The sequence below is a fragment of the Oryctolagus cuniculus genome, chromosome 8 (genome assembly GCF_964237555.1).
Source record: "Oryctolagus cuniculus chromosome 8, mOryCun1.1, whole genome shotgun sequence".
In the NCBI taxonomy this organism is placed as follows: Eukaryota; Metazoa; Chordata; class Mammalia; order Lagomorpha; family Leporidae; genus Oryctolagus; species Oryctolagus cuniculus.
In genome coordinates this window covers 90313106-90332685 of record NC_091439.1, presented here as the reverse complement: position 1 = coordinate 90332685, position 19580 = coordinate 90313106, and the positions used below count along the sequence as shown (strand labels likewise).

Genomic DNA, 19580 nt, shown 5'->3' with positions numbered 1-19580 from the left:
AAGCCTGTGTCTGTCATAACTTTTATCAGGCAGTCTCTATAAGACATGTTATTTTATCACCATGCTGCTAGTATCAATAGCTGTACAGGAAAACTAACTTACCCTTGTTCCAAAGTCTCCACCCACCAAAAAAATAATTAACAGATTATTTCAAAACTATTTGTTAAATACCATATATTTATTTATTTTTATATTATTTAAAGTTGCTTAATTAAATAAATCTAAATTAAAACCATCTATGGAGCTTAGTAAGATCATATTTATTAATTTTAAAACATATATATATTTACACACAGCAAGCCCATTGTCTCCCACTACAACATACATATTTCATTAGCATGTGACTAAATCATATCCTGGTACAGAGAAATTAAACAACCTTAAGCTGGAAAAAGGATGAATTTTGTTCACTATCTACAGCCCCAATTTTCAAAATTTTATTTTCTATTAATTCTGCCAAGGTTCTAATCAGATATGATCTTCAACTCTCAAAATGGACGTACAGTAAATAATTTTTTGTTCCTTAATTCTAAAATTTCCAAGTTGTTTTAATAGACATAGATACCAAAAGCAAGTATAAAATCAGATGGTAACTGATCCTAGATCCTCAGGCATTGAGCTAGTATTTTCACATAAAAATAGCACTGGACATAAGCTGGAGTGCCATTTGGCTTTAAGTATTGCCTGCTTTCCATGCTGTAGAGTTTACTGGCAATATTTCTCAAAGTAAAAATAATAGTATTTTAATATGAAGCATATTAATGCCAATATACTATTTTTTCCCAGCATGTTAGGCATACTAATCTAGTCAAACACCTGGTCAGAGGCTAAAATAGAGTTTTTAAATGAAGACCAATTTTTAATTTAAACACCACCTATGCACTTGGATATCAGAACTACTTATTTGCCTCCTATGGATGTCCTATGCTTTCGAGGGTCAAACATCTAAGGTCAGAATTTCCGTTTTAGGCTCCTAAGAGTAATAGAACAAAGTTTTAGTTAAATCCATGGGCTAAGTTATAGTCGATAGCCTTTGGAAAAAACAATTCACTATTAATCAGTTAAGGCAAAAAACTCACACAAATTCTGGTTCCCTTAACAACTATTCTCTAAAACGACAAATGCAGAGCATAGCTGAAAACTCAGAAATCAAGAATCTGGGGCCAAATTGTTTTAACCCCTATCTAAAAATTTGTGGACCCTCGCATTAGAAAAGATGTTTGGAATGCAGATAAATGACTTTTCACTCTGGTGAAAAGCTTTTGGGAAGGCCTAAATGTTTAAGGAACAAACGGACAGGAACTCCTTTGCTAGTCTCTCTCAAACTATCAATGGGTAAGAGTGGAATCCAAAGGACACTCCCTTCCCAAAGCCTCCTTGGCTGAGTGGTCCAACAGCAACTGCCCAGAGAAAAGTAGTCCATCCTGATCCACAGGCCATCCCGTTTCCCATCTCCTATCTTGTGTGTATACTTCTTTTTTTTTCAGAACAAACCCCTCCTCCTCCACTTTTCTGCCAATTATGTTCTTCCACACAGGAACATTTAGCACCAGAATCTTAAAATACAGAGGACTCTCAATGTCAGACTTGCACTAAATCATTAGAAATAAAAGGTTTCACTGCCAGATTTGCATTATAGTAGTTCTTATACCAGTACAGAGGTCACAATACACTGACCAAACATCAGCAGTAATCACAGAAACTAAAAGATATTCATCTTTCCATGGATGGCAGTTACCTACATCTCTTTCTGCCTAAAAATAAGTGAGATTTTTTAAAGTATATTTTTGGAGTTAAGTTAGGGTAAAGGAAACAGTTTCTCTTACTGATCCCAGTTTTCTTACCACCCCCCATCAAGCCCACTCCCACATAAATGCTTACATTTATACAGATAACACAAAGTTCAATGCATGACATTTTGTAATATCTCTCTTCTTTTCTCACTCACTTTTAATCTTACATAACTTTAAATACACAGTTTTCTAACAGCAAATACACATTCATGTAACAAGAATCACATCACCCCTCTTTCTAGATACATCTTGAAATAGCATCAGTGGACTTGAAAGGTGATGGGATAACAGTGGGGATGAGTACTTGTTCAATCTTCTTTTGAAACATCTCCAAGTCTTTGTCGTTCCTTCTTCTGCAAAGCCTTTCTTAGAAAACACAGGCAGTTCAGAGGCAAACCCTCAAAAGCGCTCATCTCCCCTCCTAGGATATCAGCAGCTTTGTTGGGAGAGGGTGCCATCCCAAGAGCTACAGCAGCATCTAAAAGGACAGACGGATATATTGCCAAATATTTTACATATACTCTATCTAGAAACCTCACTTGTTTTCTCAAATTTTGGTAGGTACTATGGAGTCTAAGAAAACCGTAGATCATATGTATCAAAACTAAGATTTTAAAGACAATCTTTAGGATAATTACCAATAAAAACTATAATGATAACACACTATCTCCTTTTATGCAAACTGACTATTTTTGACAAAACAGATCTAAGTCCTGTAGGGCCTGAAGTTTAAAAAAAATCCTGAAAAAAAATCCCTGAAGTTTACACAGTTTGTATGAATTAGTTGTTCCTAGTTCACATGAACTAATTCAAATGAATGAATTACAAATACCTCTCCCCTAAGCCTTGAGAGGGCCTACAAAATGAGGGATTAAATTTACTTTTGATGACAGCACAGTAAATTCACCTTTAATGTCACAGATTTTAAAACTGCTTTGTGGGGGTGGGTGCCAAGGCACAGCGGGTTAAGTTGTGGCTTGGGATGCCCACATCCCATACTGGGGTGCCTAGTTTGAGTCTCAGCTACTCTGTGTTTCTGATCCAGCTTCTTAATAATGCACTGGGGGGGGGGGGGTGGATGACAGCCAAAGTAGGTGGGTTCCTACCACCAATGTGGGAGATCCAGATTGAGTTAAAATATCTCACTTTTATTATCATTCAAAAGATCTCATTTTTCTTTCTCCTTTTTAGTTCTGTTTGGGGTGTTTTGGGTCTAAAATGTTGTATTTAGGGGTTGGCACTGTGGCACAGTGGGTTAAGCTGCTGCCTGCAATGCCAGCATCCCATATTGGCATCAGTTCGAATCCCTATTGTTCCACTTCCTATTCAGCTCCCTGTTAATGGCCTGGGAAAAGCAGGAGCAGATGGTTCAAGTATTTGGGCTTCTGCTACCCATTTGGGAAGCTCCTGGCTGCTGGCTTCAGCCTGGCTCAGACCTGGCTATTTTAACTATCTGGGGAGTGAACCAGCAGTTGGAAGATCTTTGTCTCTCCTCCTTTCTCTATAACTATGCCTTTCAAATAAATAAATAAATGTTATATTTAAAAGCAAGGCAATCATTTAGAATAGCAATGATTCCTTTTTATTAGGAAAAAGATTGTCGAGTAATCAATCTATCTTGCTTCATAAGCTCATAGGGCAACTGACTGATAAGGGAGACAAGTACATACCCTTCTTGAACACTTGTTCCCCTAAATTCACACTACTATAGCTAATAAAATACAAGGTATTAGTGCAAGAGATGTAAGCTCTATGGAAAGGCATTTCATCTCACAGACAAAGGCTACTTCTAGTTTTGTAAGTGGCACAATTCTTTCTCTATCAGGAGTTCTCATGGAATGAATCACCAAAGAAATGTTTCAAGGGAAAAATTTGTTCAGCAAGCCACAAAACACTTCCCATGAGAGGTTACCCAGCTTTAGTATGAGAAATCAGACCTACCCAGATCAGAACCACCAAGTGATCTTCAGTGCTGGTGCTCCATCCAAGGCGAATCGGCCTCTGAACCATCTGACAGGGGAGATCCTGACACCTATGAATTAGCAATACAGCATCATGGGTTCTTAGTAACTGCAAAACACCAGTCCCCAAAAAGTCCAAATCCAATTATTCAAATATCAGATGTTTAGAATTAACTATTCCTAGCTCAGGTTGCTTACTTGCATGGAATAGGACAGGCTAAGAAGGGTTATTTTTTTACTTCTTAGTTTATACTTATGTTAAATGACACTTTTGCATTTCCATGGCCCATTATAATCCATCTTTTTGATGTCACAGATGTTCAAAATGCTGTGTGCACGTTAAGAGATTAATTCCAGGGGCCAGTGTTGTGGCATAGTAGGTTATGCTTCCACCTGTGGTGCCAGCATCACATATGGGCGCTAATTCGGGTCCCCACCACTCCACTTCCAATCTAGTTCCATGCTGATGACCCTGGAAGGCAGTGGAGGATGGTCCAAGTTCTTGGGCCCCTGCACCCATGTGGAGACCCTGATGAAGGTCTAGGCTCCTCTGTGTGTGTGTGTGTATGTATGTTTCTCCCTCTCTAACTCTACCTTGCAAATAAATAAATCTTTAAAAAAAATCACTCTCTCACTCCCTCTGCCTTTCACATAAAATGAAAATGAAAATGCTTACAAATACATGAAATCCAACAATCCATTGAAAATGGGCAAAAGATTTCAGCAGAAATTTCAGCAAACTAAATGCAAAAATCTATATTCACACACACAAAACCATTTTAGTATATACAAAAGATCATCACACTTCATTTTTCATTGTCCAAAACTGTAAATGACCAAACATACTTAGGCTGGGAAATGGATAAATTCATAAAAGGGAATGTTACTCAGCAATAAGAAGGAACACACTATGGATAAATGCAGTAATATGGCTGAAGCTCTGATGCAACGTAAGTCAAAGAAGAGCAATTCAAAACTACATAAAGTATATGGTTTCATTCCACAAATATGAAATTCTGCGAAAAGCAACCTATACAGAGACAGAACCTAAGAGTAGTCACCAGGGATTAAGGAGAGCAGAGAGCTTGATCACAAAAGGAGAGAATGTGGGGGGAAGGGATGAACCTGCAATATTTCTTGAACGTGATAATGGTAACAAGACTCCATGTATTTATCTAAACATACACCAAAAATAGTGAATTTTACTCTATGAGAGTTACAGATTGTTACTAATTATAATGCACTGAACAATATAGGAGTCTATCAGTCTAGAATGGTATAAATAATAAATGCTAAATTTAATGACAAATAATACATTTACATAGTGTCAAAGTACTCCCCTCATGAAATTCTTATTAATTATAAAGGGAAAAGAAGAAACTTCATAATGAGAAGCCTGTCAGACATCACCACAAGTGATCAAAGTGAACATCTGAAATCCTGCGCCAGCAGAAAAGATGCAATGAAAGGAACATGGGGGGCCTGTGTTGTGGTGTAACAGGTAAAGCCACACCTGTAACACCTGCATCCCATATGGTTCTGGTTTGAGTCTCAGATGCTCCACTTCCAATCCAGCTCCCTGCTAATGTGCCTGGGAAAGCATCAGAGGATGGGCCAAGTGCTTTTGCCCTTGCACCCACGTGGGAGACCTGGAAGATGCTCCTGGCTCCTGGCTCCAGTCGGGTCCAGCGCTGGCTGTTGCGACCATTTAGGGAGTGAACCAGCAAATGGAAGATGGAAGGTTTATCTCTCTGTCTCTCTCCCCTATTCCTCTCTCTGTAACTCTGCCTTTAAAATTATAAAATAAATCTTTAAAAAGAAAAAAAGAACATGGGACCATTCTGTGCTTTTCCCACCAGATACATGATCAGACTCTGTTTAGTCTTGAGGAAACATCAGACACACCCAAAGCAAGGAACATCCTTAGCATGTTATAGTTGTGAAAAACAAGGAATATTGAAGAATTATTCCTGACCAAATGAGATTAAAAAGACATGACAACTAAATGCAACATGTGGTTCCAAACTGTACCCTTTCTTTTTTTTTTTTTTTTTTTTTTTTTTTTTGACAGGCAGAGTGGACAGTGAGAGAGAGAGACAGAGAGAAAGGTCTTCCTTTTCTGTTGGTTCATCCCCCAGTGGCCGCTGCAGCCAGCGCACCACGTTGATCCGAAGGCAGGAGCCAGGTGCTCCTCCTGGTCTCCCATGCGGGTGCAGGGCCCAAGGACTTGGAACATCCTCCGCTGTACTCCCGGGCCATAGCAGAGAGCTGGACTGGAAGAGGGGCAACCAGGACAGAATCCAGCGCCCCAACCGGGACTAGAACCCGGAGTGCCAGCGCCACAGGCGGAGAATTAGCCTATTGAGCCGCGGCGCCGGCCAAACTGTACCCTTTTAATGTAGAGGATGATATTAGGATAATTGGCCACACTGAGCAGGGTTTGAGGACTAGCAGCAGTATAAATTTCTGATCTGTGTTATGTAAGAGATTGTCCTGGATTACAGGAGATACACACTAAAGCATTCAGGGTTGATGGGAAATCACACTGGCAACTTATTCTCTAATGGTGTGGGGATATTCTTCTTCCAATGTTTCTGGAAGTTTCAATTTGCTTCAAAATTTAAAACATATTACCAAAGAAAAAATTGCAGCCTCCTGGTCATACTCCAAACAAGTCAGACTGTCGGGAGGTGGGGCTCAGACAGCTATACTTCTAAAATCTCCCTAGGTCATTCATTCTGCCACCAAGATTAAGAACCCCTGCTCTTTGGCCGACACCGTGGCTCAATGGGCTTATCCTCCGCCTGTGGCACCAGTAAACCAGGTTCTAGTCCCAGTCGGGGCGCCGGATTCTGTCCCGGTTGCCCCTCTTCCAGGCCAGCTCTCTGCTGTGGCCCGGGAGTGCAGTGGAGGATGGTCCAAGTTCTTGGGCCCTGCACCCACGTGGGAGACCAGGAGAAGCACCTGACTCCCGGCTTCGGATTAGCGCGATGCGCCTGCCGCAGTGCACCAGCCACGGCGGCCATTGGAGGGTGACCCAACGGCAAAAGGAAGACCTTTCTCTCTGTCTCTCTCTCTCACTGTCCACTCTGCCTGTCAAAAAAAAAAAAAGGAACCCCTGCTCTAATCATCAAGTCATCCTATCTGTAAATAATCCTTTCTCTTCCTTCCATCTGCTTGGCACCACCTTAGTTTTTAGTAGATCCAGTGATTACACCAATTCTAAACAAACAAACACTACTTTTGTTGTTTTATTTAGTGGTGCTCTGAAATATATTTATTGTTACCTAATGTGTCTAGAAAACACCACTGATGGAGAGAACATCTCTGAATATTTCTTAAATGTTTAACTTTGAATGCGTATGAATATATAACATGTATAAGTGTATAGAGGGTGAGAGACTGGAGACAGAGTCTATGGGTCTTGCAATATTTAAATAATACAAATCTATCTTGCTGATTGTTCCAGAGGCATATAATAGACCTTATAAATGTGAAAATGTATGCTTTATGTACTGAAGCAATGGATTAACGAATACCAGGAAGCAAGAGTATGAGGCAAGTCACAGTTCCTACCAAAAGGACTTCTACTTTTAGTCTTCCATTTTTTTTTCTCTTCCCATACAGATTTTCCACCTACAAACTCGAGTTATTTTGGTGCTGATTTATGTAATTTGTTACACTATTTGCTCCTTTCTTATATTTTAAATACAACTGGAAATTGAACAAATTAATTGAGGATAATGAATTCAAAACCAGTTTATAAATATAAAAGGTGTAGAACAGCGAATAAAAACCTTGAGAAAGTATGGAGGCAGGCAAAGCCTTTCTTCCACTGCATGAAACTGGACTGGGTTCTGTTAGCTCCGAAAAGTGTTCTGAACAATACTTACTGATAACAAGCAAGCACACAATTCAACACCTTTAAAAGCAACACGAAATCTAATTGTAGAAGTACACAAGAAATTTACTGAGGCTCTGTAGAACCTAAGTGTGGAATCTGCGACAGTGATGAATCTACACACAATAGAAGTTTGTTCCGTTTTCATTAAATGTTGCTAAAGAAGTTGGCAGCAAGAGATAAGGCAAAGCAACAGTGGCGATGAATCTTTGGCCCAGCATCTCTAGGCAACTACCCTTGTTTGTGGAGAGCTCTCTAGGACCATGGCAGAGTAACAGTTGGAAAAGCATCCACATGGTGAGGAGGCAGCATACAGGTACAATCCAATGCAAGGGAAATGCTTTCATGACAAGAAAGGGGAAATAAGTCTCAAAACAAAAATCGTCCACTTTCAGCAAAGGTGAGAAATCCCACTGAAGAAGTAAAAAGAAAGTATAATGATCCGTACTCAACATTTATAGCAAGATATGGCTGACTCAGGAAATTTAAAAGTTTTCCAATTTTCTTAATGAAAAATCAGTGATGTGGCCATTGTTGATATAAGAGTAGCAGGAATACACATGTTCTGAAGAGTTAAAAGAAATTACAGAGGGGTTGGGGCTGTGGCACAGCAGGTTAAAGCCCTGGCCTGAAGCGCCGGCATTCCATATGGACGCCGGTTCGAGATCTGGCTGTTCCACTTCCCATCCAGCTCTCTGCTGTGGCCTGGAAAAGCAGTGGAAGATGGCCCAAGTCTTGGGCCCCTGCACCCAAGTGGGAGACCCGGAAGAAGCTCCTGGCTCCTGGTTTCAGATTGTGATGCACAGCTCCGGCCATTGCTGCCAGTTGGGGAGTGAACCATCGGGTGGAAGACCTCTCTCTTTCTGCCTCTCCTTCTCTCTGTGTAACTCTGACTTTCAAATAAATAAATAAATCTTTAAAAAAAAAAAAAGAAACTATAGAAAAAGATAGCTAAGTGGAATAACAAACTTTTAACATGGATGGAGTGGATTGTCTTGGAAAAAATGTCAAATAGACAATTCATTTTGAAAGAATAAACACAATTACAGTTTTACTCTTGGAAAGTTAGGTTGTAATTTTGTGGTTAATGCAGTGAAATACTATATATTACCAGAAAACACATGGTTTCATGAACACATGGTTCCATGAAGACCACTAGTCTACACACAGACACATACACACGTCCCACCTATAAAAATGGATTATTCTACATTGGTGAATGTTTATGTAAATATAAATGGAATAAGATACCAAGTATAAGGAACCATAAACCAAATCTTAACAAGTTAAGTTTTATAGATCCCATCAGAAAAAAAAAAATCCTGTCTAGTGCTTAAAGGAAAATTCTAAAATACAAAAATAGTAAATATGAGAAACACACAAGTGCTACCCAACCTATAAAGAGAATTTCTGTACCTGATGTACTGCAATGTTGGGTGTGTGCAGGTCAATGGCAGCCAGAGAAGGAATTCGAGATTCTAAAAGAATTTTGTTCTCCTTTCTTATGAGCCTAGAATTTCGAGCTAGATAAAAACAACCATAAACAGTGGGGAAAAATATATATTTTGTTAGTTTTTCACATTCTATATGTCTTTCAGTATGTTACTTATTTTGCCTATATAATTACATAGTTAAATATATAAAGTTATTGTGAATTTTTAATATTGCTAGTTTATTTACCATACGTTGTAACTAATGTAAACCAAATGGATGAAAAAAGTAAAAACATTGTGAACATACGGATGCCTTCCAAGGTTCTTAGTTCAGGGAGATGATTATAGTTTAGTTCAGGCAAACGGACATCTGTCTTGGAGTACTCCCCTCTTTTCTTGTTTGCCTGAAGGAGGTTCTTTTCACTGGAGACCTAATATCATCAGAATGGTTAACACAAATAAATTAGCTTCAATATAAGCAAGGCTCTCCCTCTTTTGTTACTACTACGTTCATATCCTAAAACTTGTGCAACTGAAAGGGCTAGGATAGTCATTAAAAAATAAAACTTGGGCCGGCGCCGCGGCTCACTAGGCTAATCCTCCACCTTGCGGCGCCGGCACACCAGGTTCTAGTCCCGGTTGGGGCACCGGATTCTGTCCCTGTTGCCCCTCTTCCAGGCCAGCTCTCTGCTGCCGCCAGGGAGTGCAGTGGAGGATGGCCCAAGTACTTGGGCCCTGCACCCCATGGGAGACCAGGAGAAGTACCCGGCTCCTGCCATCGGATCAGCGCGGTGCGCCGGCGGCAGCGCGCCAGCCGCGGTGGCCATTGGAGGGTGAACCAACGGCAAAGGAAGACCTTTCTCTCTGTCTCTCTCTCTCTCACTGTCCACTCTGCCTGTCAAAAAATAAATAAATAAATGAATATAAAATAAAACTTGGGGGCTGCGGCATAGTGGATAAAGCTGCCACCTGCAGTGCTGGCTTCCAATATGGGTGCTAGTTTGAGTCCCGGCTGCTCTACTTCTGATCCAACTCTCTGCTATGGCCTGGCAGTGCAACTGAAGAAGGCCCAAGTCCTTGAGTTCCTGCACCCGTGTGGGAGACCCTAAAAAGCTCCTGGCTCCTGGCTTTGGATTGGTGCAGCTCCGGCCATTGTCATTGTGGCCATCTGGGGAGTGAACCAGTGAATGGAAGACCTCTCTCTCTGTCTCCCTGCCTCTGCCTCTCTGTAACTCTGTCTTTCAAATAAATAAATAAAAACTTGGAAGGATGCTTATGACATAGAAAACAATTTCACCCACTGAATTTGTTAAAATTGCTAACAAGTGGATAACTCTGTGGCTTTAAGTTTTCCCCATCTCCAGTGTTAGTCCTGAGAAGCAGTGAGAAGTGAGAAGTGAGAAGCTAATGCCGGGCATCAGTGCCCTGGTAACTTCAGGCCACAGAGGCCAGGTCTCAAGACACTTCCTGGCCTTTTCAGCAGACAGTTGCTGCTGTCTATGCTAATTGTGAACCATTTATCTCCATGTGTACCAGCACCTCTCCTCCTAGCTTGTTTTTTTCATTTTCCCAGTAAAATCTTATTACTCATTTTCTGTATCTGTCTTTGTCCAGGCAGCACTGACACCAGCTTCCTGGGAATACACTTTGTTAAGTAAAGAATACAACTTCAATTATTCTCCTAATCTTCCTTAGAACTATTACTTCATAGATCATAGAGTCAGAAAAATAAAGTGAGAAATAGCAGAAGCACAATTTTGCACCTTTATGAATTTGATACTCTTTCCATCTTTCTCATCTGAGAACCAAAGAAACCCTATTCTTTACATTTTCAAAAGAAGTGATATATAGAGAGAATACGTGATTTGTTAAAAGAAATTCACATGGATATGAGGAAATCACAAATATGCATGTATAATGAGACACATACAATAAAAACATATATAATGACAACATTAAACCACTAAGGCTTCCTGATGCCCCAAGTGTACTATTTTATGAATTACACAAATCTGCAAAAAATTCTTCAAGGTTCTTATAATGGGCTTTTAAGTCCTTCCTTTAAATTTTCTGCTTACTCTTTTATTATTTTTTAAAAAATTTATTTTAGTTATTTGAAAGGTAGAGGGAGAAGAAGAAAGAAAGAGAGATCTTCCATTTGCTGGTTCACTCCCCAAATTCTGCAAAGGCTGGAGCTGGGCCAGGACAAAGCCAGAAGCCCGGAACTTCATCTGGATCTCCCACATGGGTGCAGAGGCCCAAGCATTTGGGCCATCTTCTGCTGCTTTCTCAGGTGCATTAGCAGGGAGTTGAATGAGAAGCAGAACAACTGGAACTCAAACCAGTGCTCCAATATGGCATGGGATGCTGGCATTGCAAGCAGCAGCTTAACTTGTTGTGCCACAATACCAGTCCCTGCCTACTCCTGCAATAGACTATGTGCTAAGGCTCTGGATTCAAATCAACTATACAATAAAATAATTCATTTTAAAACACTCTCTGCAAGTAGAAAAAAATAAAATTTTAATTAAGTTCAAGCTATCAGATTTATACATTCAAAGAATACCAAATAAGGCACATAATACATATTTAAAATAATATCTTTATTCATATCTCAGATACAGGACATAAAGCATGGGGGATGGACACTGATCTTTGACAAAGAACATAAAGTAGGCTTGGCCCTGCCTGCGTTACTTCTCACTAAAACATTCCTTAATTATATTCACTAATCTTTACTGCCTTTCTTACTTACTTCTTCCAAAGAAGAATAAACAGAAATAGAATCTAAAATTATCAGCTACCAACGATTATGTAATGCCTAAAGGCAGGTTGATATCAATTCCAACAAAATGTTATTGAGCCAGCTACTTTGAAAAGCCTTGTTACTAAAATGATCTCCCAAAGCAGATGAGGATTAGGAAACACAAATAGTCACAAAGAAATCAATAGGGTGCAGGGCCGGCACTGTGGCACAGCACGTTAATCCTCTATCTGCAATGGCAGCATCCCATATGAGCGCCAGTTGAGTCCTGGCTGCTCCTCTTCCAGTCCAGCTCTCTGCTATGGCCTGGGAAAAGCAGTAGAAGATGGCCCAAGTGCTTGGGCCCCTGCACCCACATGGGAGACCTGGAAGAAGCTCCTGGCTCCTGGCTTTGGATCAGCCTAGCCCCAGCCGTTGTAGCCATCTGGGGGGTGAACCAGGAATGGAAGACCTTTCTCTCTGTCTCTCCCTCTCACTGTCTGTAACCCTACCTCTCAAATAAAGGATAAATGAAATCTTAAAAAAATATATATCAATAGGATGCTATCAAAAAGGAAAGTACAAAAGAAAAAAAAAAAAAGAAAGTACTATGGGCACAGAAATTAAAAAACAAGAGTAATTAAAAGCAAATCAAAATGCAATGTCCAAATCATGAGAAATATGGAAAGACTGTATTTTTCAGCTTTCAGAATAATGATCAGAAAAGGGCAATTTGTGCAAAAAATGCACCTTCGCAAATAGGTCCTTACCTCCTTTTTTCTTTGAGGGGAACTCATTCATTCACATTTCTTAAACAACTTCAGTGTGCTAAACACTGTTCTAGTGCTGAAGTAGAGCAGCAAGGAAAATAAACACATAGGAACAAATCCCTGACTTGGCAGCTTGTATCCTATGTACGAGAGACAGTACACAAAAAGAGTATACAGAGGATGTCAGGGATCTGCCATGGAGGGAGGAAGGGGGCAGGGAAAGCAAGGAGAGGGGATGAGAGAGTAATGGGGGACAAAATGGATGAGAGTAGGAGGTAAGACTTCACACTAAAGTTTCATGTGAGCTGAGGAGGAAGAAAAGCTAATCTGTTGGATCATCTGGGGGAAGAATGAAATACCAAGTGTAAAAGATCAAAGGACTATGTCTGGTCACATTCCAGAAATAACAAGGAAATCAGAGTGCTTGGAACAGATTGAACCATAAAGAAAGGGAATACCTGGAGATGGGAGAGAGAGGTGTGGGGTTCTAGCCATGCAGGGACTCATGGCCCTGTAAAGACTGGCCTTTATTCAGAGATGAAAAGCCAATACAGGGTGTTTGCTGTGTTTGTTTGTTTTTGTTTTTATAAGATTTGCTTATTTATTTTTAAAGATTTACTTATTTATCTATTTATTTGAAGGGCAGAATGACAGAGAGGAAGAGACAAAGAAAGAAAGATCTTCTATCTGCTGATTCAATTCCCAAATGGCCAAGGCAGCCAGGTCTGGAGCAGCTAAAAACCAGGAACCAGGAACTCCGTTCTGGTCTCCCACACAGGCGGCAGTGGCCCAGGCACTTAGGCCATCTCCCACTGTCTTCCCAGGCAGGTCAGCAGTAGCTGGATTGGAAGCAGAGTAGCCAGGTCTGGAACTGATGCTCTGATACGTAATGCTAGTGTCACAAGTAGCAGCTTTACCCCCTGTACCAGGATGCTGGCCCCAGTGGGGGGTATTGAGCACAAGAATGATGATGATTCGCCTTACTTTTAAAAAGCAGCATTCTGTTGAGAGTAATAACCTTCCATCCTGTGCTACCTGGGAACCTCATACATGCCTCCACTGTTACAACTTGATGCTATGTTTTAATTTGTTGATCCTCTACTAGACTATGAACTCCATGAAGACATTCAGTGACTTACTCATAATAGATGATCAATAAATATTTGTTAAATATGAATAAACAGAATACTTTCAGTAAAGGTATAGGATGGGTGAGATAACAAGATAATTTATTTTCTCAACTACTTTAAAAAAGAACGATCAATAAGCACCAGATTAGGAAAGTTTACTGTTACCAAAAACATTAAAATAGATGTCATTGTAGCAATATTTTATATTTAAACTTTCAGACTAATGAATTCTATACTTATGACTATTACAGGCTAGGATGATATATGCTTAATTGAAGTTTTATTTATATGTCTCCAAATAAAACCCCCAGTCCTTGACTGCCATATTTAACATTAATACAAGTCAAGAACTAACAAACATTTGTTCTTCTATTAAGAACAGTTTACTCACTGATGTGGTCACATTCATATTATAAATGCCTGATGGAGAATGTTTATTTGGCTTAACAAATGGAATACAATACTTCTTAGTCTTCTCATCCACTCTGTAACAAAAAAAAAAATTAAGACAGAGCAGTAATTATTTTTTCAAGCACCAAATCAAGAGCCACAGCACCAAGTGTAATGCAGTTTAATCAGAATTAGATGCCTATTTTCAAATATCCAATGCACACAAATCTGTGAAACATCCTATCCCATATCACTACACTCATGCCTCCCACCTTGCCCCCCACTCCTAACATAAATTACCCTTCTTTCAGCAATATTCACAAAAGGAACTTTTCTGTACCACTACATGCTTACAGTCACACCATGCAGCACACCCTCAAATCACCTCTTCCTTTTCTTACGACAACCTCCTTTCACATTATCAGACCAAATGGTTGTAGATTCTCTTCACCTTAAACAATTACAACCATACTTCCTAGGACTCAGGTAAATTCTTTTGATCAAATACTAGTAATTTTCACCATACAAGCCAAAAAGTCTTTTGAAACAGTTATATGACAAAAATAAACTTCATACAGAGCAAAACAATGTGGATGAATGAACAAATACTTGTAATTTGCAAATATGTTCTTAAATAAATTTTAATTATATTTTCCCAATTCATACCTGTAACTCTGAACTCCTGGGATAGTCCCCATTCCAGAATTAATTCCAGGAGCAACTGCAGAAAGATTGTGCGTAAGGCGGGGAATGGCCATGCCTGGATTCCTTGTGTGATCCACACTGACATTGCTGCAGTCTCTGAGGCTTGTGGAAGGCACTGCTTTGATGTGGCTTGTCCCACTGTCATGGAGACAGCTGGCATTTGAGGCTCTATTGCCTTTGTCAACTTTTTCTCCATCAATTTTTGATCCTTTTATTTTAAATACTTTAGAATCCTTAAATTTGGAGTCAGCATTGGTATCCTGACCATTAATAAAAATGTTAAGGTTAGTAATCTGAGGAAGATGAAAAATCATCTCTTCCTAAAAAATACTTGTCAGCTAGAGCAGAAATTCACATATATCACCTTTTTGTGCTCATTTTCTTCATTCTTCCTGTAAAATTAAAATTAAACCCAGATTCTTACTCATTATTATAAAAATACAAAAAGACCAGAAATGCAATTCAAACTAACTCTGATACATGCATATACATACACATATAAATTTCAGTGGGAAAAACACAGGAGAGGTATCAAAAATGTCACTTATGTTCTTATGTACTCATAATCATCAAAACATAAAACTGAGAGCCCTTACTTCTTTCAGTTCACTTGATGGGAGGCACCTGGTGGTAGACTAGAATTACCTTAAAATGGACAGATTCTGAATAATTCACCAGGAAAAGCGAACTGAAAATACATATCCAGGGGCCAGCGCTGTGGCATAGCAGGTGAAGCTGCTGCCTGCAGTGCTGATATCCCATATGGGTGCCTGTTTGAGTCCTGGCTGCTCCAGTTCTGATCCAGCTCTCTGCTATGGCCTGGGAAAGCAGTGGAAGATGGCCCAAGTTCTTGGGCCCCAGCACCCACGTAGGAGACCCAGAAGAAGCTCCTGGCTCCTGGCTTCAGATAGGCTCATCTCTGACCTGTTGCGGCCAATTGGAGAGTGAACCAACGGATGGAAGACCTCTCTCTCTCTCTCTCTCTCTCTCTCTCTGCCTCTCTTTCTCTCTGTGTGTAATTCTGACTTTCAAATAAATAAATCTTAAAAAAAAAAAAACACAGCCAAATCTCAACTTCAAAACACTCTACTTTATATAAAATTCTAAAATTATACTTTTCTCTCATATCCTATAAGGAAAACAAGTGGAGTATGTGTGCATGTTTGTGTTCCTTGTGTGTGCACATGTGTGTGCACATGTGTGTGCACATATACATGAGTCTTGGTGGTTTTGGTTTCCTGACAAGCATGATTGCATAGTCTGGTAAGCAGCAAGCACTCAGAACATTATATGTTAAGTTTTCATAGCAGGTAATACATACAGAGAAGACATGTTTTTACGATGAAGGTAAAAATTAACAACTTGCTGACCACTCAAAAAACTTTAAAAAGTCTTCATTTTTTCCCTTAAATTTAAAATTCAAAACATATACATTTACCTGTACCACTAGTGTTTTTCTTTCTTCGCCTAAGGAATCATCCTTTTCCTTTTCCTTCTTTCTGTTCTGGGATTTTTTAGATAAAGATATATTTCTGGCATCTTTCTGTACTTTCATCTGTAGTTCCTGAGAAAACCTACATAAAAATGCATTTGTCAATAAATAAATTGGATGAGACAGATAAGCCTATGCAATATTTGAATTTCAAGATTGTTATTTTTAAAATTTGAGTGCAAAACTGGGCTGTGTTATTTAAAATGGGAAAAGTCATGACCCGGATTAGCAGTTCCAAAACAGCAATCTGAAAACCTGTGGGGGATGCCTGGAAACCTTCCAGGAGGTCAGTAAAGACCAAACTGTTCTTAAAGAGATGCTGTTCTCTTCACAATGTGGCACTTGCACTCCGTACCAAAGCAATGAGGGCACCTTACCAAGAATCCAAGCAGTGACATCAAACTGAACTACAAATATTGTTTTCTTCATAGCCACGTATTCTCAATTTTCTTTAAAAAAAAAAAATTTTACTTAAAAATGTCCCTGATAGTAGTAGTAGTAAAAAGGTATTGATTTTTACCAAAGTTACACACTTTTTCACATTCTGGGTGACAAAATGAGAGCATGAGTACATCTGCTACAAACCAAAGTGCATTGGTTGTCTTAAGGAAACACTTGTGTTATTGTTTGCAAAACTAAAACTATTTGCATGGAACAGCATTTTTATTTGAAAGAGTGGCATAAAAACTATGATTATATTATAATATGTGGGGCAATTGGCAGTCATTTTCCTTTTAAAAATAAACAAAGTGTGCTAGACACTCAAGGAAAACAAGAGGTAACATTTGTGTCAAAAATAAAATTCAAAATTCTATGCAAAAATTAGAATTCTGTTAAACTTGGGCTTACCACTGTGATTCTAACAGGTTCCTAATACTTTCCAAGACTTTCCTGATGAGCTAGAGTGTGATCTTTTGATACTAAAAAAATGATGGTAAATATGTAAACTTTTTTTTTTTTTTTTTGGACAGGCAGAGTGGACAGTGAGAGAGAGAGAAAGGTCTTCCTTTGCCGTTGGTTCACCCTCCAATGGCCACCGCGGCCGGCGTACCGCGCTGATCAGAAGGCAGGAGCCAGGTACTTATCCTGGTCTCCCATGGGGTGCAAGGCCCAAGTACTTGGGGCCATCCTCCACTGCCTTCCCTGGCCACAGCAGAGAGCTGGCCTGGAAGAGGGGCAACCGGGACAGAATCCGGCGCCCCGACCGGGACTAGAACCCGGTGTGCCAGCACCACAAGGCGGAGGATTAGCCTAGTGAGCCGCGGCGCCGACCGTAAACATTTTTTTAAGATTTGGTAGCCACATTGTAGTGTAGCAAGTTTACCCTCTGCCTGCAATGCCAGCATCCCAAATGGGCATTGGTTCCAATCCTGCCTGCTCCACTTCCAATCCAGCTCCCTGCTAATACACCTGGGAAAGCAACAGAGGATGGCCCAAATGCTTGGGCCCCTGCACCCACATGGGAGACTAGGAAGAAGAGCTGCTGGCTTCAACCTAGCCCAGCCTCAGTCACTGCGGCCATTTGGGAAATGAACTAGCAGATGCAAGATCTCTCTCTTTGTCTTTTTTTTTTTTTTTTTTTTTTTGACAGGCAGAGTGGATAGTGAGAGAGAGAGACAGAGAGAAAGGTCTTCCTTTTGCTGTTGTTTCACCCTCCAATGGCCACCGTGGCCGGCGTGCTGCGGCCGGCGCACCGCGCTGATCCGATGGCAGGAGCCAGGTGCTTCTCCTGGTCTCCCATGGGGTGCAGGGCCCAAACACTTGGGCCATCCTCCACTGCATTCCCTGGCCACAGCAGAGAGTTGTCCTGGAAGAGGGGCAACCGGGACAGAATCCGGCACCCTAGAACCCGGTGTGCTGGCGCCACAAGGCGGAGGATTAGCCTATTAAGCCGCGGTGCCGGCCCTCTTTGTCTTTCCTCCTCTCTCTGTCACACTTTCAAATAAATTTTTTTTTTTTTTTGACAGGCAGAGTGGACAGTGAGAGAGAGAGACAGAGAGAAAGGTCTTCCTTCCGTTGGTTCACCCTCCAATGGCCGCTGCAGCCGGCACACCACGCTGATCCGAAGCCAGGAGCCAGGTGCTTCCTCCTGGTCTCCCATGCGGGTGCAGGGCCCAAGGACTTGGGCCATCCTTCACTGTACTCCGGGGCCACAGCAGAGAGCTGGACTGGAAGAGGGGCAACCGGGACAGAACCGGCGCCCTGACCGGGACTTGAACAAGGTGTGAGCCGCGGCACCGGCCTCAAATAAAATTTTTTTAAAATCTATTAAAAACATTTTTAAGATTTATATAATCCATAAAACTAGTATTTTCCAAATTATTTTGCATGATGCTTCAAAAGAATTCATGGGGGACCAGCATTGTGGCGTAGCGGGTTAAAGGGTCGTCTGTGATGCCAACATCTCATAAGGACACTGGTTTGAGTCCTGGCTGCTCCACTTCTGATCTAGCTCCCTGCTAATGTGCCTAGGAAAGGAGCAGAAGATGGCCCAAGTGGCTGGGTCCTGCATCCATGTGGGAGACCTGGATGAAGCTCCTGGCTTCTCCCCAGTCTAACCCTGGCTGTTGCAGCCATTTGGAGAGTGTGCCAGCTAATGGAAGATCTCTCTGTCTCTCTCTTTGTCTCTGTGGGTGTCTCTCTCTCTAATTCTGCCTTTCAACTAAATAAATCAAATTTATAAAAACATTTATGTTTCTAAAAGAGTATGCATGAGTAAAAGACATGTTCAAAAGGCAAGACAGATAAAAGGATTTTAATCTAACAGAGGAAGAAAAATTCATTGATAAAATTTCTGATTCCTCAGTGTGACCACACTTTAAGAAAATACTGTCAGAGGTTTGGTTTAGAATTGAAGAAGAATATCCACAATTATCTTTAAAAATCTATTTAATAATACTCTTTCATTTTCTAGCTATGTATATTCGTGAGGCCAGAGTTTCTTCATATATTTCAATTAAAAAAAACACTGTATCAACACTCACCGAGTACAGATATAAATATGAGATACCAGCTGCCTTTTATTAAGCTAGATACTGAAGACATTTGCAAGGATATAAAGCAATGTCACTACCACTCATCTCACTATTTTTATTTTGTCTGTCGAACTGTTGCCAGCAACTGAGCAGCACAAAAAACCATGCCAGCAGCTGTGGCAACCGCAGGTTTGGCCCTTTAAGGTCTCTGGCACATTGCAGTGTCAGCATCATAAGACTTAGTGTAGTGTAACTTTGGCAGCAACAGGAGATGCACTTTTGCAATA

At 40.5% G+C, this 19580-nt stretch overlaps 1 protein-coding gene across 5 annotated transcripts in view; it reads right to left on the bottom strand.

The window, feature by feature from the left end:
- Positions 1-239: 239 nt before the first annotated feature.
- Positions 240-19580, bottom strand: part of CDKL2 (cyclin dependent kinase like 2) — a 56082-nt gene continuing 36741 nt past the window's right edge. For 4 of the 5 annotated variants that reach the window (XM_070079458.1, XM_051819253.2, XM_070079459.1 and 1 more), the window contains 7 exons: positions 16265-16400; positions 14788-15086; positions 14123-14216; positions 9396-9519; positions 9072-9178; positions 3735-3825; positions 240-2271 (listed from right to left, as the gene is read on the bottom strand). In XM_070079458.1, the coding sequence (XP_069935559.1) occupies positions 3760-3825; positions 9072-9178; positions 9396-9519; positions 14123-14216; positions 14788-15086; positions 16265-16400 (826 nt within the window). In that variant the 3' untranslated portion in view covers positions 240-2271; positions 3735-3759. 5 annotated transcript variants of the gene reach the window in all.